The 21,601-nt window shown below is 41.1% G+C and overlaps 1 protein-coding gene and 1 long non-coding RNA gene across 9 annotated transcripts in view; one reads left to right on the top strand and one right to left on the bottom strand.

The window, feature by feature from the left end:
- Window positions 1-21,601, bottom strand: part of LOC109023482 (uncharacterized) — a 95,398-nt gene that overhangs the window by 35,971 nt on the left and 37,826 nt on the right. For 4 of the 6 annotated variants that reach the window (XR_010130998.1, XR_010130999.1, XR_008671828.1 and 1 more), the window contains exons 2-3: window positions 19,447-19,594; window positions 660-2,321 (exon numbers count right to left, since the gene is read on the bottom strand). This is a non-coding gene — a long non-coding RNA (uncharacterized lncRNA). Of the gene's footprint in view, window positions 1-659; window positions 2,322-18,290; window positions 18,629-19,446; window positions 19,595-21,601 lie in introns of those variants that run through there. The other 2 variants (XR_010130997.1, XR_010131000.1) reach the window with 2 other exon arrangements.
- RORA (RAR related orphan receptor A) overlaps window positions 1-21,601 on the top strand; it is a 736,533-nt gene that overhangs the window by 681,703 nt on the left and 33,229 nt on the right. For all 3 annotated transcript variants that reach the window (XM_031002532.3, XM_055363160.2, XM_031002531.3), the window contains one exon: window positions 16,317-16,402. In XM_031002532.3, the coding sequence (XP_030858392.1) occupies window positions 16,317-16,402 (86 nt within the window). The remainder of the gene's footprint in view (window positions 1-16,316; window positions 16,403-21,601) is intronic.

The following is a 21,601-nucleotide window of genomic DNA, read 5'->3' as shown; positions in this document are numbered from 1 at the left end:
GAGTGGATGACAATGAAGACAACAAAGAACATTCGAAGGCTATCATCCACCACAACATAGGAGCATCTCCACGCCCACAGTACGTGTCAGATATCCACATTACCCCACTGTTGATCCGTACACACCTTCGGTTGTGTCAGAATTGCTACTCCCCTAACAAAATTCTACGCAAGCAGTGAGTGTGGGAAGCTGAAGGGAGGGACAACACAAGGGAAAATCCTGCTCAAAAGAACACAGAATGGTGACTTTCATTGTCATAATCTGATAGTAATCACGGACAATTCTGACTTCAGCCACCAGTTCAGAAACCACTAAGAGGCAGGAGAGTTTGGTCATGAGGCCACTTGGTGCTTTTACTGCAATCACACAGAATTCCCTGTTTCCAGGCTCAGCAAACCTCCGTTACGCAACCTCGGGTTGAAGACAAGGGTGTGCTGGGGAATTTGACGTAAATTTTAGTTGTGACATTGAAGCTTTCCCCACAGGAAGTCCTTTGGAACTATCATCATTTTATTCCATTTTATGTTTAAAAATATAAAAAATGGGCTTTATTAAAATCCCATTTTTTTAAGGTTTATGAGCTGTTACTGAAGACTATACAGAACTGCTACCTATTTTCCTGTCTCTATCTGTTTCTCCTGGGAACTGTTTTGGCTTACCGCAGATGGAGGAAAAGAGCCACACTGGAGTGAAATGAATGACAACATTCCTGGAGAAGTCTCTCACGATCTCAAAATCCTTGGCCCACTGGTCATTTATAGCCATTGCTAAAGTATTTGTGACCAGTTTCCTTTAGTTTAACAATTACTCTCTCAATAGACAAGCATCCATCCAAATAACAATTTTTCCTAAATCAAATCCCTGGAATATTAAAATACATCATTAGTTTAGGAAATCTGTTAGTTGGCCCTCAAAGTTTTTCATTTTTTCTTACATAATCCTTTCTTGCTCTCCATTTTTCAGTTAGAGTTGAATAAGGTAGGGCCTAGCAATGTCAACCATGATGGAGATGCCACATAGTATTTGTCAGGTTAGGAGAAGGGTGAGAAAGCATGTAGCAGGTGGAACGGATGGTTCCACAGCCCCTTGACTCCCTGACGTAGAAGAGACTGAAGGCAACCTGATCACCACGTTCAAAAGTTGGCTTTCTCCATTTTAAGTTCTTCCTTAAAGCCTCTTTAAGCAAAGTCCCTGAAATGATACAGTAGAAAAATCACACAGACTTATTTAAAATGAATTCTATCACTATTCCTGAGATCTCACCTGCCCCACTGAGGACATTTTGTTTTCGCAAAGTGCTTTGAAATGTGATAAAGGATCTTAAAGAATATTTGTAAAATTATGCCCAAAGAAGACATTCTTTGAGGTTAACTTGCAGTGTCTAAAAGTCAAGAATGAGGAAGGAAAGGAAAATAACAGATTCACTTTAAAATGGACCACGCTAATTGGGCAGTGAAACATCCTTGTGTCACACCATTTACCGTAGCAGACCGGAAGAGGGAAAAGGCTTGATTTTTCTCTCATAGATACCACAGTTCACTCTCAAAAACATTCCTAAAATGGACTGATATTTCTCTGATAGAGCACCTGTTTTGCTACTGACAGTGTTAAGTTCCATACTAATCAGCTCATCTAGCCTAACTGACAACTCACAAAGCTGATTCCAAGAACAAGAAACTGGCTTCAATAGAAATATTATGGTTTATTTTGAAGCTTGGGGACAGGTAAGGACTAAACAAATTTATCTTTGTGACATAGTTTAAAGGGTATTTTAAATGAATAATAATTCCTCATAAGTGCTAGCCATTCGTCTCATTGTTGGTGGGTGTGTTTGAGGTGCGGCTGGTTTTTAAAACAAATATACCAAAGGTTATGAACCCCCCAAATATTCTGTTCCATTCAGAATTTATTTGTAAGTCTACACACTTATTCACATGATTTTTTTCTAAACTTTAATTTTCTTTTTTTAACTCAATTTCTTGGAATTGCTTTCAGTAACTGCTTCAGGCCTCTTTGAATAGCAGTGAAGGCAAAATCAGGGCAAGTTGTGGTGAATAGTTTGAATTTTCTGGAACACTGAGCTGACGCCAGCCACCCCACTGGGCTTGGTTCCCCAACATCTCACAGCGAAGGCACTTGTCTGATGCATATTACGCTTTTATGTTACCACCGGGGGCTGCCTCAGAAGTTACTCCTCTGTGTCCTGATGGTCCTTGACTTGGCCTTGGACTGTCCTTGACCTCCAATACCTTAGACAGTTGCAGGTGGGAACAGTGTAGCTTGAGGTTCTAAAATGCTTTGCTGATGGAAAAGGTTTTGTTCTGAAAAGTGAATTACAATAGGAAATGGATTTGCATTACTGACACTATCTGCTGTGGGCTTTGCCTCTATTGATTTAAAGCAAAAGGGCACAATTAGTGGCCTTCAAAGAGAGGGGGAAAAAAAAATAACCTAACTCTGTCCTAGCACGTTCAATTAACTTGTTTACTTTGAAGGGAAAAAAAACTTTTATTTTTACATCAACAGCGTATTAGCATGGTGTTGCCTTGTCTCATCTGTAATGGCAAGACATGGTTTTGAAAAAAAATTCTCTTCGTTTCATAGTAGTAATGTTATTTTCTAACATCAAGCACAACAACAACAACAAAAAAAAGCAGGGAGAGCACGAGGGGTTCGGTGTATAAAAACGGTGTTCTAGCTGCCAGAACTTTTATTCTGGATCTCGAAGAGAACAGTTCATTGTATTTCCTTTCCTAAACCAATGAAAATGAAAAATTAGTTACTAGGTAGAATTCTCTTCCACTTTCTATCCCTTTTCCCTGACGAGATGAAACCTGCTGGGTTTTGCCATAAAAAGAGGTCCCTGTTGGGGAAATGAGAGTTCAGCTCACTCTTCACATCACAGTGTAATACAGCAGGACTGGCTCTGGAAGATTATGTAGTGCAGCACTATGCCTAAGAACAGAAGAGGAAGCTGAGCTCTGGAGAAAGAGGGTCACAAAGCGTTACAGGCATTTGGTGAATTTTGCTCACTGCACGGGCAGTTGTGAGAGCCTCCGAACCCTGTAGTTCAGTCTTTTCCCCACTTTACCAGTGTGTGAGGCCTCTCTCCCACTTCCTCCACTTACCACCTCTCCAAGATGCCAGCCTCACTGTGGGCTTTCCCTAGAAAGAAACACTGGTTTCTTTCTATCGTGCCCTGGTTAGTGTTGTTTCTCACATTAGGCCTCTGTGTTAGAAATAAAGCGGCTAAACTCCATGTCGTTATACAACAAAAGGAATACAGTGACCTATCCTCCATTCTTCTGATAGTTCCCTCAACTCCAGCTGCAGCCCCTGCCAAATACTATCATCCTTAAAAGATAGACAGTGATCCCAGCACTGTGGGAGGCCAAGGCAGCTAGATCACTTGAGTCCAGGAGTTCAAGACCAGCCTGGGCAACATGGTGAAACCCCATCTCTACTGAAAAAAATATTAAAAAAGCCAGGTGTGGTGGTGTGTGCCTGTAGTCCCAGCTACTCAGGAGGCTGAGGTGGTAGGATTGCTTCAGGCCAGGAAGTGGAGGTTGCAGTGAGCTGTGATCGCACCACTGCACTCCAGCCTGGGTGACAGAGCGAGACCCTGTCTAAAGAAAAAAAAAGACAGTGATGATGATTATAGCTAACATTTATGGAGCACTTACTATGTGGTGAGCGCTGATGCTACAGGCACTTTACTTGTGTACCCTGTAATAATGAGATAGGGCTCGTTTTAAAGGTGAGGAAACTGAGGCACAGAGAGATTAAGAAAGTGTCCAAGTTCTCATAGCTAACAAATGTCAGGGTAGAAATTCAACCCCAGACTCTAGATTTTGCAAATCAAATCTCTACACTTTGTCTTCAAGGTCATAATCAACTCTCTTCTTTCTCCTTAAAAAAAAAAAAAAAAGTTTTCACTTTCATCCTTAATTCCTATGCAGTGAAACTAATGTAACAAGATGAGGTGCGCTGGTGGGTTCTGTGCATCCTTTTTGTGTCCTTGGTGCCCAGTCACGCAGGTTCTCAGCAAGTGGTGGCAGGACATGCAGCTGGATGGACTCGTGTGTAGGCCCATATGTTGGGGGTGGGGGGTGAGGTGTATGTGTAAGCATGTGGGGTGTGTGTGTAGGGTGCATGTGCAGTGTATGTGTGTGTGGCATGTGTGGTGTGCATCTGTGGTGCGTGTGGTGTATATGTGTTGTGTGTGTGTGGACTGTATGTATGTGGGGTGGCTGTGTGTGTGTGCTGTATCCTTGGTGCCCAGTCATGCAGGTTCTCAGCAAGTGGAGGTAGGACTTGCAGCTGAATAGACTTGTGTGTGACGTGTGCCTGTGTGCCATGTGTGCGAGGTGTGCCTGTGTGTCGTGTGAGGTGTGCCCGTGTGCCGTGTGCGTGAGGTGTGCCCGTGTGCTGTGTGTGTGAGGTGTGCCTGTGTGCCGTGTGTGAGGTGTGCCTGTGTGCCGTGTGTGAGGTGTGCATTGTGCCATGTGTGTGAGGTGTGCATGTGTGCCCTGTGTGTGAGGTGTGCATGTGTACCGTGTGTGTGAGGTGTGCATGTGTGCCATGTGCGTGTGAGGTGTGCATGTGTGCCGTCTGTGTGTGAGGTGCGCCTGTGTGCCGTCTGTGTGTGAGGTGTGCCTGTGTGCCGTGTGTGAGGTGTGCCTGTGTGCCGTGTGTGAGGTGTGCATGTGTGCCATGTGTGTGTGAGGTGTGCATGTGTGCCATGTGTGAGGTGCGCCCGTGTGCCATCTGTGTGTGAGGTGCGCCCGTGTGCCGTCTGTGTGTGAGGTGTGCCTGTGTGCCGTCTGTGTGTGAGGTGTGCCTGTGTGCCATCTGTGTGTGAGGTGTGCCTGTGTGCCGTGTGTGAGGTGTGCATGTGTCCCTGTGTGTGAGGTGTGCATGTGTACCGTGTGTGTGAGGTGTGCATGTGTGCCATGTGCGTGTGAGGTGTGCATGTGTGCCGTCTGTGTGTGAGGTGCGCCTGTGTGCCGTCTGTGTGTGAGGTGTGCCTGTGTGCCGTGTGTGAGGTGTGCCTGTGTGCCGTGTGTGTGTGAGGTGTGCATGTGTGCCATGTGTGTGTGAGGTGTGCATGTGTGCCATGTGTGTGTGAGGTGTGCATGTGTGCCATGTGTGAGGTGCGCCCGTGTGCCGTCTGTGTGTGAGGTGCGCCCGTGTGCCGTCTGTGTGTGAGGTGTGCCTGTGTGCCGTCTGTGTGTGAGGTGTGCCTGTGTGCCATCTGTGTGTGAGGTGTGCCTGTGTGCCGTGTGTGAGGTGTGCATGTGTGCCATGTGTGTGTGAGGTGTGCATGTGTGCCGTCTGTGTGTGAGGTGCGCCTGTGTGCCGTCTGTGTGTGAGGTGTGCCTGTGTGCCGTGTGTGAGGTGTGCCTGTGTGCCGTGTGTGAGGTGTGCATGTGTGCCATGTGTGTGTGAGGTGTGCATGTGTGCCGTGAGGTGCGCCTGTGTGCCGTCTGTGTGTGAGGTGTGCCTGTGTGCCGTGTGTGAGGTGTGCATGTGTGCCGTGTGTGAGGTGTGCCTGTGTGCCATGTGTGAGGTGTGCATGTGTGCCATGTGTGTGTGAGGTGTGCATGTGTGCCATGTGTGAGGTGCGCCTGTGTGCCGTCTGTGTGTGAGGTGTGCCTGTGTGCCGTGTGTGAGGTGTGCATGTGTGTCATGTGAGGTGTGCCTGTGTGCCGTGTGTGTGAGGTGTGCATGTGTGCTGTGGTGTGAGGTGTGCATCTGTGGTGTGTGTGAGCATGGTATATGTGTGTAGTGTACGTATGTGTGGTACATGTGAGCATACGGTGTGCATGTGTGGCATATGCGTGTGTGTGCCTGTGTTACCATTTAAGATGGTAGCAGCTATTGGCATTAAAAAGGACCTGCTATTCTGAGCTCTGGCTTTGACAGTAAGCTGTGCCCACAGCAGCTGTTAGCAATCAGAGTGTGTTTCCATCCGATGTGAAATGTGCTGCCACCACTTGTGAAATGGATTTGAAAACCTTGCCGTACTGAAGTACCAAAGTGTGTGAATGGTATACTTTTACTGCAAATTAGAAAGATTCACTTATTGCAGTGATAATGTCACACTCACTCACTCAAGCTATCTTAAGTGACAGAGACACACATTGCCAAACAGTGGATAGCTGATAGCAGTGTTTTCAGGACAGTCATAGAATGTCATCTGAAATGTTTGTCTCTGCAGGCAAAAGAAGCACCTTGGACTAGAGGAGCAGAAACTGAAAATGGTATAGGAAGGACAGTGGTGCGGGCCTCGTTTTGATATCTTTACATGGCTGTTGTGTTCTTACTTTGCCTCTAGTGCATGACTTACATAAAAATAAGTGGCTTCAAGATAAATACACAGGCTATACATTTCGTTTTCTTGGGGAAAAAAAATGACATTTATGAGGTGTTACAGTGTGTGCATTGATGCTCAGATGTCAGACCTTCTTAAAATAAATCTGACAATCTCTTAGCTTGGTCCAGAGCATTTCTTCTCCTTATGTCTCGCAACTACTTAAATCCCCAAGGCTCTGCTGCCTCTTTCTGTATTTCCCTTTCCTACTAAGAAATAGCCACCAGCTCCTGCCACTTCCCCTTGGGAATAGGCACAGAAATAACTGTGCTTCAGCTATCCACAAATATTGCTATCCATTCTCAGGTTGAGCTTATATGTTGTAATTAAGAATGGAAATGTTTCTTTAATCAGCAAGTTTAAAGACCATGCATTTAGGGAAAGTCAGAAACAAGTCCTCAGGTTGTTTGGTCATTAGTATGCCTGGCTGAACTGGTTGTCTTAGAAAAGCATTACAAAAGAGAATTTTTTGAAATACCATTGAGCCACAGTTCAGAAATACATCTGTGATGTATTTGAAAGGCTTAGAACTTGCCATATTTTTTTGTTTAGATGTTAATGACCATGTCCTGGAAACTGGAGGTGAAGGAACTAGTTGAATTTCTAGGAGTTGGTCACTAATTCTTCAAGATCTTACAATCTTAAAGTGGTTAATATGAAAACATTTACACTTCCGCTTCTGGCAAGCCTAAATAATTTGCCTGTGATTTTTAATAAAAACCGGACCCTTCCCTCATCTCTCATCCAAAGCTTCATCCTCTTATTAATTCTAAGGACACTTTTTTGAAATGGAAAACAGCACAGAGGTAGAGGAGAAATACAGGCTGTGGGCTAATTCTCTTAACAGTCCTCACCCACTAAAATGATCTGTGGACCAAGAAAGTTTTGGTGTCATGACACTATGTTCCTGTGACTATAAATGTGTTGTCTTTTTAGTGTTCTTGGCTTGCTATAGAGGGATGTAAATGCATTTTCAAGGTTTAATGTTATAAGTTATTTCCAATCTTTTACCATGAATCCAGTTTATTTAGTTGGGGAATATTTCTTGAGTGACATCTATTCAATGAGCAGCAGCAGATCTTCAGAATGCCATCAGAGCTCATGGAAAGAAATGATGGGTTCCTTTGCCTGGTAAGCTTTTATGACTTAATCTGTATTCTTGTTATTTTGACCCATTTCTGCACATCTTACTTCATGCAGCTGGGTTTTGTGACCGCACAGTTATGGGCGGGGTCATGGAAATTGTGCAGGTGGAATTAGTAATCAATGGTTGTTAAGAATTTGTGGGGTTATGTGAAATTTGGTGCGAAGTTAAGACAGCTGGAAAGTGGAGTGGTTTTCTCATAGGCTTAGGTGTGAGAATGTTGGGGGTAATTGGTTAAAGTAAGATTGTTACATAAAACGCAGTAAGTGTAATTCTCATGTTTTAGTTGAGCAGAAACTAGATCACCAGATTTGGTTTGATTTTAAAGATGTTCTTTTCTGTTGTGAAAAACAGACCTTGAGCAATGAAAGCAAAGAGTTGACCCCAGTGCTCTCAGCTGTAAGGAAGATTTCACCTAAATGTAGCGTAATTGTTCCTGTTAAGGAGAAAAAAAGGAATTGGTATCTAGAGTGAGGTTGATCGCAAGAAAAGATGTACGCAGTTCTGTGAGTCAGATGACTTTTTTTTGTCTAGTATTATCCAGAATTATGTAAGGGACACCATTGTTGGAAACAACATTATTAGGAATTTCCCTTGAGCATAGTCTAATCACTTAGCAAAATAAATGGGTTCTCTTTCCTGCTGATATGAAATGACATTTAACCCACCCCAAGAGATTCTAGAGAAAGAGGACTTTTGTTAAATGTTACTGATCCCAGGGTCCTAGAAAATCTTCAAGGACTTTATATTTTAAAATGTAGTTAATTCTAGAATCTTAGAGGGACCTTATGCCAACTGAGAACCATTGGTTAAACAGCCGATTACCTTTATCTTAGCCCTTGATATCACATAACCCCACAAATCCTTAACAACAAATACGTTCTGTTGTTTACAAAGGCAAAAGAGAGGAAAAACAAAAAGAAAAAAAAAAGGATTGTATTGCTGATCATGGTGGCATCATTTATTGGGTGAGAATTTACTTATTTAGTATCTGACCCACTGGATGAGTAGGATGAAGTATTAGGAAGCTTATTCTCTTGCTGTTCAGGTCTTTCACTCAAGGTTTAAATTGGTTACCAGGTAGATACCAAAAAAGGTATAGAGTCAATTGCCTTAAAGTTAAACAGTTTGTGCATTACTATGTGATAGGAGAATTCTAGAGAGAACTGGATCGAAAAATCAAAGCCACCCGCTGTTCTTCTATATGAAAAATCTGTTTCCTCTCTGATTTGACAGAATTTCCCTGTCTAGGGATAAAAGTGCTCATTTGGATTTGGCTTTTAGCAGAGATACATATGCATCAGGGAATGTGAGTCAGTTTCTCTAGAAAGCTTAATCTAGTAGGGATGGAAACATATTACAAAGGATTAATATTCAGTTCCCATTGTCAGAACCACCTGCATATTCACAGAAAGCCACATGAGAAGATGTGCCTGGCTTCCTTCTTCTTCAGAGATTTCCTGCACACACAGCTCAGCTTTCTCTTAATTCAGATGGGGCATTCTGGCGTAGTATTTTAACTCTTACACACCTAAGTCTTTAAAAGACTGAAGAAAAATCGTCAAAGTTCCAAAACTTCAATTTTGTCTTATTTTAAATTTAGTTCACGAATGTTTGATCTCTTGATGGTTTGAGGAGTGTGTGTGTGTGTGTGCATTTGGCAGGTATACTCAACACTTTTTATTGAAAAATGGTTTTTTTAAAGCCATTAAGTTTTCCGGAGAAATTACAATCCAGTTGAAGTTTTTGAGAAGTGGCTTATTTAGTAAGGTGCAGAACATTTTTTTTTAATGGCTATAATTTGATAGACTCATTTGAGTCAGATGTCAACTTAATAATAAGGCTTGGGATGTCAGAGGGTGACATATATGTTTATTATGTTAACAAGTGGGAATCGTGCCATTTCCATCATGCCCTGACAAGACTGTACAAGCCCTAGATAAAGCTAGGTCAAGGACTTTGCATAGAGAGGCGACCTCTCCATCTAAGTGCTCTTTTTCTTCTAAGTTGTGAATAAGATAGTAACATCTGGACCCATCAGTCCGTTGGGAAAGCATCTTGGAAACCAATGATTAAAAAACATTTAAGTAAGTCTAGCTAGCAGATGAGAATTATGGTACTGTGTAATTTTTATTCTCTTTGTGGCATAGCTGGATATGGGTAATAGGACACAGCATCGCAATCTTTGCCATGAATGATGTGGCAAGCTTCCTGAAGCTTCCCATTTATATAGGTTTTTCATCTTCAAAGAGCTTTGTGAGCACTCATTTACCACCACCTGCCTGGGAGGTAAGAATTATTCCCATTTTATGGATGGAGGAAGTGGAGGTGTAAGTGACTTGCTTGAGGCCACCCAGGGAGTTCAGTCTCAGAGGGAGACCTGGAAGGGCCAACTCCACCTCTTAGCTGAATTGACTCCCAGTGCTTTCTTTTTGGTGTCATGTCCTCTTGAGAGCCCCAGATCAGTGATGGCATAAATCTAAACATATCAAATAATCCTGAATAGGAAAGAGACACCAAGTCTGTCTTTCTTGTGGCTATGTCTACATCAAAACCCTGGGAAATCTGGACATAGAGAAGAAGCCATTTAACCCTCCTGAGGCTCATTTTCCGTATCTGTAAAATGGGGATGATAATACCTATCTGCCTCCTTTAGGGATGTTGAAAGCACCAAAATCAAAGCAAGCTGACAAGGATAAAAACTTTGAAAACTACATAGAATTCTGCAAAAACTCAGGCATTACTATTTTTGCCAAAAATGACTGCGAGACTGCTTACTGAAGGAGTAGGGCTTTCTAATTGGAGATCTAATTGTTTTGGTGATGTTCAGCAAGGATGAAATACTGTCATGAAAGAATCCAAAATCAAGAGAAGAAAATAATGTACTAGGGAAACATATTAGTGTTATATTTAAAATGAACTTAGCAGACCAAGTGGCCAAACAAGCTCATCGTTAGTTTGCATAGGATGCAGCTATAACTCGGCTCTGCTCATCCCTGATGGCCATTGAACATGCCTGTGCTATGGAACATACCCATACTCTATTCCAAGCCACAGGTCCAGGTCAATGGTCTGTTCCCCTTCCACATGGAGATGTAATGAGAGCTCTCTGCAAACCCTTATGGTGTCCTGGGGCCTCCCATGGCAGAGTGGAGAGAAAGCATGTTGCTCCCTGAACTGTCCACTCCTAGCACTATAGAGAAGGGGCACTACCCCTGGAAGGAGGGTTTGAAAAAAGGGAGCTTGTCTGGGTAGACAGATTGAAGAAAGGTTTCCTCTCTCCAGGCTGTTGCAGTCACTCTGCAGCAAGGCTCACAGCCAGGTGCATTTCAGCCTCTACTTTTGACCCCTCAGCTAGGCCGCACTGGGCAGAGCACAACCTGCATGACCATCTTTAGAAGCCCTGAAACAAGGGGGCCACAAAATTCTAGAAGCCTGGTGCTCCTGAAGAAGTCCCTCCAGGGAATAAGGTGAAGACTCTGCAGCTCTCCCCCGGCTAACCTTGACATGCAAGCCAGGCCGCCATTCAGGCAGCTGCAGAAGCCTTTAATACCCTGGCAGTTTTAAACAGGGGATAAAATAAAGTGACTAATCCATAAAGGACTCAAGCCATTTTACTGAAAATAAAATCAAATGCCTTAGGGTTTTTCTTTTTAATCTTTATTGGTTTTTCTGCTTAGAAAAGTAATACATGCTGGTTGTAAAAAATTCAAACATTAGAGAAATATGTAACATAGCAAGTGAAAAGTCCTCCATATTCTCTGCACTCCAGAAAAAAACACCATCAACAGATCTGTGTAAAAGATAGGCTTTTTAAAGCACTAGTTTTTGACCGTTTTTGCAAGACACACAAAATTGGTTGACATTCATAAGCATGACAGACATGTTCTCATAGGTGTACCCAAGGTTCGGCCATTGGCCGTTTCCTGGCAAGCCAGCAGTAACCCCACCCCATTCAGTCCAATTCAAGAAAATATTTGGTTGTGCAATTGAGCTAGAGTGAACGATATTATTGGGGTAACCTTGGGTCTATATTAGTTTAGTTTTCATGTGAACCAATAAAAAACTTTAATTTTGTAAAACTTTTATTAGTAACCAATTCCCTGTGACACTCCTGCAACTTATTGCAACATACCACTGTGTTGTGGCAAACAGTTAAGCAGCAATGTTGTGAAGGATTGCTGCGGTAGCTGGTAGGAACTGCCTGTCATGTTATTTGGAGGATAAGCAGCTTTTCTCTATCCCCACCTCGGAAAGAGCTTAAAGTCTAGAGGAAAGAATTTCATTTCACTATAAGGCAGGATTTCTTATCAACAACAACAATAATAACAACTACTATTTATTGAGTGCCAACTATTTCTAAGAACTATGTGATGGGCATATATAGAGAATACATATATAAAATGCTCATACAGATATATATGGTATGTCATTTATGTATCACATCCTTGAATCTTCAAGTATGAAACTGAGGCTCAGAGAGGTTAAGTAATCTGCCCGGCCTTAAGAACTGTCAAACGTTGACATTGGTCATTTTAGGGTTAAAATTCTAACCAGAATTTTGTGAAACTGAGATCAGTGGCCTAGAAGGTTGATGGTTATTTATTTTTAGTTATAAACTAAGGGGATAACTCCCAGCAAGAGATGTTGACATCAATTCCTGAGTAGTGTGTTAAGTTTAAACAAACTACTTAGGGGATGTCTTTTGAGCCCTGGTTAGTGATTGCTTAATAAGAGTGCAATGATGATGATGACAATGATGACAGTAACGATTAAGTAGTGATGCCTACCGCAAAGGGTATTGGAGGAGTGAGTGAGATATAATGCGTGACACATTATTAGCACAAATACATGTAGATATTATTATTATAAATTAGATTATTATTGAGAGATCACTACTCACCCACAGAATGAAGTACTGGGTGCCTGTCATACAATTTTTATTTTTTTAATTCTTTGGGAAAATGGGCATTGTTCTCTGGACCATGTTATCTCCTAAGATAGGTCCTGAGGAATAAATGTCATCTTAAGAATGCTAGTGCCCAAGTTCTTGTTCCTTTTATAATTAAAAATTCAAAGCAAACTTCTTCTAGAAGTGCAGTGCTAAATGACAGCCTAGCCCAAAGGACCACTTGGTTAATTAGCACCCTTGCATTCCAGGATTTCCTGATGCCCGCTGCCACTTGTTGTCAGCTCCTTGAAACTGCATTTGCCTCTGCAGGTGTGGAGAGCCTGCTTGAATTACACAGGGTGCATGAGAGAGCAAATTATTTAGGCAATAGAGCTGAAAATGTGGGCAAATTAGAATTTTTCATAGCAAGATTGTTCATTGTGAAGCCAATTCATGATTATATGTGCGCATCTTGCTCCAGATATTCCACTACACAATAAACCTCTTTGCTGGGATGAATATGTATGTGGGCTAATTTAATCAATATACTTGTGAACGTTGACAGTAGTGCTGTCTGACAGAACTCATCCTTTGAAATGCTGGCTGAGTTAATGTGTGCAGTATATATATGGGCCAAGATTCATAATTTGTGTTAAAAGAAGATTGTTTTGAGAAGACACCACACTACCTGGTGGGAAACTGAAAAGCCTACACGATGAAAGGCAAAGGGCAGAGGGATTTTTGTCTTCCTCCTTCTTGTTGGACTGAAAACTCAAATTCACAAAACTAAACTGCCTTCTTTTGAAAAATTTGCAAGGCATTGACTGCGTTTTTTTCTCATGGATTCATTTGAATTCTGGAAATTGACTAAAATGGGGGATGGGGAGGGCTTTTGTGCATTGTTGGCTTAAATGAAGGGCTGAGCAAGTGCCCTGCTCCAATCTGCAAATGCTCGCTTTCTGGGAATATCAACACGTGTGATCAGATCACATTCAGAGGGTTTGCTTTTGGAGTGGGAGGATTTTAGTCATTTCCTAAAGTGCATTTGCAACTGAAATTGTCATCTGAGATAAGAGAACCAAGCAGGAGGAAGCCTAGGAGAATAGTTTAACCAATCAGAATACCTCAACTTGCTATCCAGAAACCCTTCTACCACCTTACCGAGAGATTCCCGGTGAAGCCTGTTTCAATTAAATCTGATTCTTTAGCCCACTGGAACTAAGCACAGACACATGGGGACAAAGATCTAAGTGAATGGCCCCCCTGTTTGGAAATACAAGTCAATCTACAGTGAGTCCATTTATCCTAAGCGTCTTGGCCTCCACAGATCTCGTGACTGTCTCCGCTCAAATATCCTCCAGATCTGAAAACCCCTGCAAGCTGAAGCCTGACTCAGGCCATCAGTCCTGTGTCACAGTGGCACCAAACTCTGGGGTCTGTACTACAACTGCTCCCCACCCGCACCCCTACCCTCACCCCTGCCAGGACATGAGCCATTCCAAGGGTGGAAGTGCTGGGGCCAGTATGGTACTCCCGGGGCCACCCCCATCATGAGCAGACCTCCATGCCAGGCAGGCATCTTGGTCACAGCCTTAAACATCGTTGCTTCACTTCTAATTAGTAATCCACTGTGAGTCCAGGCCGACTGTACAGGAATACTGCATATCATTTTCAGTTTGTCCAGATGCAGTTCTACTCATTGTTCTCAATATGCCCTGCCCAGGGCCTTCATATTCTTGTAAAGGACTAAATAGACATGCTTGATCTCCCTCATTGTTAAGATGGAATGAAGATAACTCTTGAAAGGCCCAAGTTTAGCGTCAGGTAGTTTTGATGCTGACTTAAATGCTAGGACCTAAAGAGGTTTGTTCATCCCTAATTTCTGTCATTACACCTTGAGGTGAGACATGGACAGAAGCAGCTCCAAGTAGGTCTTCTTCATTTCATGTATAAATTCTGTTTAACAGGTGGTTCAAGGACTTCACGTTGCCTAATTATTACATTCCTAGGAATCAGGGTAAGGAGGCTGGTTCTCATTCTAGCCTACTCAATTCATGTAGGGAAAAGCAGGCAATAACTCTCAGCTGATAGCACCTTTCAGGATTTCTCTACTTCCACTTGGCTTTTCCACGTCTCTGAAAAATGTTAGGCGTAACTCGCTTTCTCTAGAGTTGCAGATCTGTGGCACAAACCTTTGCCTTGACTATATCAAACATATTGGAAGGACTGTGCAGTATGAGACATTATTAGATTTCATATTTCATAAAGAATTTTTCTTGAAGAAATCAAGCCAAGTGTTAACATGAGGCAGACTTGCAAATGACAACTTTTGTTGAATGCAACCTTAAACATATTAACTTGCTTAAGTTGCTTAACTCAAACTATACCTATTAGTGTCCAAAGTCACCATTATTGGGGTATTAGAAAGCCTCCAGAGTATAGAAAATACACTGGATGTGAGATCTGGAACAATCTCTAAATTTGGACAGCAAAGAAACTCAGTATGCAAGCACTAAAAAAATGATGGATAGCTTTTAGAATAGCTTGCACTCCCTAAAAGTCACCACAGTACTTGTATTAGGCCCTGAGAAAGGGAGTTAGCAGTACACATGGTTTATAATGAGGTTAAATCCAATAGTTTCATGTGTGCTCTAAGTATTGAATGCAACATCACCTTAAATCCAAAGTAAGTGGTTGTGAAATCATCCCAGGATATGGGATTACATTAGAAGAAAGAGTGGGCTGTGTGTCTCTGTGTGGTACTTACACTATGTGACATATTCTTTGGACAAAGAAATTACTCTGTGTAAGGTCTGGGGCTAGGTAAGGGCTGTACAGAAATGAAATAGACTTGGGCACTTGCAGTTGTGTTTGTGTGTGTAACTCAGTAGGTAATCTAACATGATACCCAGTAGTGAAAACCATGGAAAATGAATTTAGCATAATGACACATTCCAGGTAAACTGGTGACTGTTCCCATCCTGTCTATACAGCTCAGCATTGGTCTTTATTTATTTCACATATAAATTCTATTTAATAGTTGATCTAAGGATTTTCTTTTGCCTAATTATTCCTTATTTTTTATCCTTAATTATGCTCTTTTTAACTCTGAGGTATAATGTGTTTGCTTAGAAATGTGCTTTGCCTTATTTGAGAACTTTGGTGTGATACATGTTATTTGCGGGTCTTCCAGCATGAGGCATCTTTAAGTAATCAGTTGGGTAGAAACACATGCCCTCTGTACCAGGAACTAAATTTCCAGTGTAAAGAACTCAGAAGCAACACATCCTATTTGTCAGGATTCATCATTATTAAATTCAAACAGGATATTAACTCTATGGTTGAAAGGTTCTGATTGTACACAAATGGACTAATTTTTAACACATGGCAACTGCGTTAATTTTTTAAAAGATAAGGAATTCTTACCATCATATGTAACTGATTAATATTTTGAATTGAATCATTTTCTAACTAGACCTGACTTTTTAGAGTGTATTTTTCTCTAGCAGTCAAGCTATAATGCTCAGCCAAGACAGATTTATGATCTTTTAAAAATAATGGTAGAAAATGAGATTGGAGGAAACATTTCAGTATCTGCTTTGCTCTGAGGCCTAAACTGCGAACTCTCCAGTTCTTGAAGGCTTTGAAATGCTGATTCCAGTCTTCTTGCGGGTTCTTAAACACCTTCTCAAATGACCCATTTTAATAACCCGAAAGCTATTATATAACGAGCAGCCATAATTTAGTCCAGGGCTCTAGGGGGACCCTCACAGTTCAGCAATGAATAGTTAATGCAGTATAATGTTTAGCAGGTTATTAGTTTTCACTATACAAATGCTGATCAGGGAACGCTTTTATAAGGTGTTTAAAAGAAAATGTAATTAACTGGTTGCGTGCTTCTGTTGCAGCTCAAATTGAAATTATTCCATGCAAGATCTGTGGAGACAAATCATCAGGAATCCATTATGGTGTCATTACATGTGAAGGCTGCAAGGTAAGCCTTTTTAATTGTTGTTGTTTCTATTAATGTTTGTTAGAATATATCTTTGTGATTTGTATGTCTCCATTTATGTCTTAAAATTCAACTCCTTAGAATTTTGAATGATAAATTACAGGATAGAAAAAATATTTTGAATATTTTGGTGTTAAATTACAATTAAAGAAGTTATATATATTTTTACTACTTCCTTCAAAATAATAGGAGATTACAAAAAGGTATTTGAGCATTGCTTGTTTATCACTTTCAACCCCAGAGTTGAACTCATGAGCAATCTCTGTGGCAATCTTTTTTAAAAAGATTTTTTAAAACTCCAGACTTCTACAATGTCCCTGTCATAAGCTTATAAAAAGACATCTCCAGTAAGTTTAATTGGAATGTCATTGAGTTGAGTCTTATTGTTAGCACACATAATGTTAACAAATTGTGGGAAAGCTATCAGGAAGACCTGAGTTCCAGTCCTAGTGCCTCCACTTGTCCATATTGTTTTGAATGTGTCTTAATCTCTTTGTCACTCAGTTGCTTCATTTTTAAAGTGAGTATAACACCTGATCTTTCTACTGTTTAGGACTATTCCAAGAATAGAAGGAGAATCTGTACATAAAAGTCCTTACAAACAGAAAAGTGCTATTTACCTCTAAATATTATCAGTATTATTTCTGCTATGACTATTTTATTATTTCTGACCTTGGTCATGGGGAAATGTGTACAGCACATGCATAATGTGCAGATGAGAAATAGAGATGTTTATCCCTATAATTCAAGACCCCCCAAGCCCAGATTACCTCTATTATTCAAATCTCAATTTATTAAGATTTAAATCCTCATGCTTATATTGGAAGGGCCTCGAGACAGCTCAGCTTACAGGATAAAACAGTGCAAAATAAACAGGAGAGAAGCTATTTAAACATGCAGGAGGCCTTTGAGACAGCCGATTGCTACAACCAGGCCTGAATCAGCCCTAAGGCTTTTTGAGGCTGAGGCAAAAAATAAAATCCACAAATTTGGTTAGCTTTCCTTTCATGAAATTAGAAAATACAATGTTGTAAAATACAAAATCACCTATAGACACAAATGACTACTGAGAGACTCCAAGGAAATTAACCTTATAATTTCCTTAATTATTCATTTTACTGTTAGTCATGGTAACATTTGCTAATTTGTACATGTACAGATGCTTCATGTTGATCCCATCTTAGCAAAGCTTCAGATTTCCGCATACTACAGAACCATCTATGCCCTTTACTTCCAAAATCTGCCCTCCCTCAAAATTAGTTGACTAATTAAATAAGCAAAATGAGAGGCCCGGTATAGTGGTGTGTACCCGTAGTCCCAGCTACTCAGGGAAGACAGCTGCAGGTTTATCACTTGAGTCCAGGAGTTCAAGGTTACAGTGAGCTATGATCACACCACTGGACTCCAGCCTGGGCAATGGAGTGAGACCCTCTCTCCAAAAAAGTAAACAAAAATAATGAAAAACAAAACAAAATGAAATAATCTGTCTGGTCTGTGCCATCCCAGGTTATAAGGTGAGAGTGATCTGCCTGTGACCACTGTCATTGCATTGATTTTTGGAGCTGGTTTGGCTGACGTGGCCAGGTAGCCATTGCCTTTCACCCTCACCCTGTCTTGTGTTCTGCCTCCCAAATCTGTGTCCCTGGTAGACATGTCATGGCCTTTCTCAATAGAGGGTTTATAGACTGCAGTGCTTGCCTGCTGGGAGTTCCAGTGCTTTTTGTGCATTGCGTATCACCTGGGTGTCTTCTTAAATGGACAGGGTTCTAGGCAGCATCCCGGATACCAGTTCACCATTTGTCCCTTCATTCTGCCCAAAAAACTGATGGCTTCCTCTGAATCTGTCAGTAAGGCAAGTGATTATCTAGGAATTGACAGAAGTGATTATCTAGGAATGGAGTCTGGGGAAAGGACAAGGTGGGGGTAAGGGCTACTTCATATGAAATACCCCAACAATTTGGAAGATTAATTAACAACATGCTATTGAGTAAAACCTAAGTTGACTGAGTACCATGGCACAAACAATGTGAATTTTCTTTTTACTCTTAATATTTATCATGACAAAAATAAAAGCGATAAGAAAACAAAAGGTATCTATTATTCCAAAGTTGCCATTTTTCTAGATTCCCTTCCAGATCTTGTCTGCATACCTCCTCAGTGCCAAAGTGGTTTTCAGTTATCTGTGGCTCTGTTCCTCTGCTCTGTTGACTTTATCCAATGAAAACCACAAAATAAATAAAACATAATTTTATTAACAGATTGGGCCTATGCCTAGCCAGGGACTTGAACAATGTTATATGCTTATATTTGATACATATACTCTTTGTTCTCCGTTATAATTTCTCTCTGCTATAACTAACACTTTTATTCCTAGTTATAAAAACAGAAGTCAAAAGACTTCTATTTTTGCCATTTTATGTTAATTATTTATCATGTTCTAACCAGGTAAAGGTGATTCTATTATGATCAATTGTAAATAACTTTGCTGAGATAGTGTAATTAAACATAAGAAAAATTTCACATTAGACATATCAAATAGATATCTAATGAGAGAAGAAAGGTGATCAGTCATCTTCTGAGCTAATCCTTTTGTGAACGTATTTTAAATTGCATTTTTAAATTAACAAGCTGACACCATAAGAAACTAGAGGACCTGTTTAATTGCTGAAATAATTATTTTGGCACATAGTTGCTAAGCATTGCACATGAAAAGCAAAAATGGTAGAAGCTTTAGTAGCTCTTTCTGTCATTTCTGGCTGTTCCTAGTTCATCCTCTCCCCAACCCCTTTGCTGTCTGTAGAGAGACAGCAGGTGCCATGCTTCTGCTCTGACTCTGGAACCAGACTGCCCGAGTTGAAATCCCAGCTCTGCTATTTACCAGCTTGAGCGCCTATACCACTGCTCTGTGCCTCAGTTCCCCCATCTGTAAAATGAGGACTGTAACTGTAATAACTAACTTCATAGGGTTGTCACATGCATTTAAGGAAAGTACCTGGAAGAATGCCAGATGCATCACAAGCACTTACTAAGTGTTAGCTGTTGTTATCATTGTCATTACTAGGCAGACTTCTTGGTGGCTTGGTAATGCTGCTCTGTATAGTCAGATATTATTTCTGGGACATCTATGGATATAGTCTTGATTGTTGTGACCATTTGCAATGTGTTATGTAGAATCTGCCAATAAAAAAGAATACTATGAGCACTCCCTTGGGACCAAGCACTATGTAAGCACTGTAAGGGATCCAAAGATATAGAAGACCACATCTTTCCCTCAAGCAGTTTATGGTCTAGTTGTAGAGATGAGGCCTGTGTAGGGAAAGCTAAATAGCAATGCAAGAACTAATATAGAGGAAGGCCACAATCTATGATATACATAAGAAGCACATATAGGCTGGGCACAGTGGCTCACACCTGTAGTCCCAGCAGTTTGGGAGGCTGAGTTGAGAGGAAGATGTGAGCACAAGAGTTCAAGACCAGCCTGAGCAACACAGCAAGACTCTGTCTCTACAAAAAAATTAAAAATAAAAAAAACTGGCTAGGCATGGTGGTGTTTGCCTGAAGTCCCAACTACTCGGAAGGCTGAAGCAGGAGGATTGCTTGAGCCCAGGAGTTCAAGGCTCCTGGCGAGCTATGATGGCGCCACTGCATTCCAGCCTGGCAACAGAGCAAGACCCCTGTCTCAAAAAAAAAAGAAAAAAGCAGCACATATCCACTAGACAGCATATCTAGGTGGTCTAAAGGAGAGTTGGCCTAGCAAGGTTTCATTGAGGAGGAACCAACTGTGGGCTGGAGCTGAGGAAGGATTTTCCCAGTCAAGGTGGCTGGGAGGGCATTCTGTGCTGAGGAGGAAGGAGAACAAGGAATGGCAGAGGCAAAAGCCCAGAAAAAGGGCAGTCTTGGTTGTATTTAGGGGACAGCACATAACTCAGTTTGATTGAAGCAAAGGGTCACTTTCTGTGGCTAGTGGAAGATGAGGGTAGACAGGCACACCATCCTCAAATTTTTAAGGACTCCATTATGCCAAGGTTTTTATTATAAACGTATTTTACTTGTTCTCTTGAAAGAATCAGGGAACAATGTATTGGCACTGCTTCAGCCTGAACACTGCATTTCGGAAGAACATATGTTAGAATCCAGGCCTGCAAGGTTTTTAGTTCTGTTCATACAGACATTTCTGAGCTCTTGGAAAAGAATTTAGTTTCAGCCTTGGGTGAGCATGATGAGGGGGCATAACGTGAGCTGGGGCAGGCCTGCCAGGGAGGAGGGGCAGGTCGTGCCCCATGCCAGCACAGGAAAAGGCCATGGTAACACTAGAGGCTGTAGATGTTAAAGTTCAATCTTCAAAGTGAATAAAAATATGAAGTGTTAGGAGGAAAATAATCATTGGTTAAGGTTTGCTTTTGAGAAATCATCTTGTTTGCCATTCAACTTCTGTTCCTAATTTCATCATGAGATACAGTGGCTGCTCAGATGATGAGGATGAACATTTGATCTCAAGACACACATACATAGACACACATACATTTTTTAATCCATATCCTTTTAGATATTTTGGCTATACAATTTTAACTGCAAGTTTTTTAATGATAATGCACGATCCAGTATTGGGGTTAGTGAATTGGTTTCTGATTACATTTAAAACCTTTTCCTCTTGATAACACTAAGAACAAACTGGCATTCATTTGTCCAATATACACTTACCAATCAATACATTTAAGGTGATGTCTTATTCAAAGCTTCCTCTTCTACCCACTAAAGATAATTTGAGACAATGTCTCTGCGTTAACAAATATATTTTCTTAAACAATAAAAAAGGCTTTTCAAAAATATCTAGAGTGTATAAGTGACACCTTCCCCCACTGAAGTAGTTAAAGCCATTTCATTTCTGGAGCTTTTTATGTTTAGGTTAAAAAGAAGCTTTTATGAATGTTCCTTTTGGCTCAAATTGTCTTTTAAAGGATTCTAATATTATTATCTCAGTTGTAAAATGTCGCTAGTCGTGAACTAATTCTGTCTACTTTTCACCATTGATACATTCATGCTCAACATTTTTATTTTAATGCTTTTTAATACGTGGCCCCAGTATTAGAGCTGGGCATTTAAAATGAAAATTCCACTTGGGGGAGGACAAGCTGTTACTGCATCCTCACGATGCCTGAGTTTCGGTTCTGTTATACACAG

This window comes from Gorilla gorilla, chromosome 16 (assembly GCF_029281585.2).
Source record: "Gorilla gorilla gorilla isolate KB3781 chromosome 16, NHGRI_mGorGor1-v2.1_pri, whole genome shotgun sequence".
NCBI lineage: Eukaryota > Metazoa > Chordata > Mammalia > Primates > Hominidae > Gorilla > Gorilla gorilla.
The sequence above is the reverse complement of the archived record's forward strand: the minus strand, read 5'-3'. Positions and strand labels throughout refer to the sequence as shown.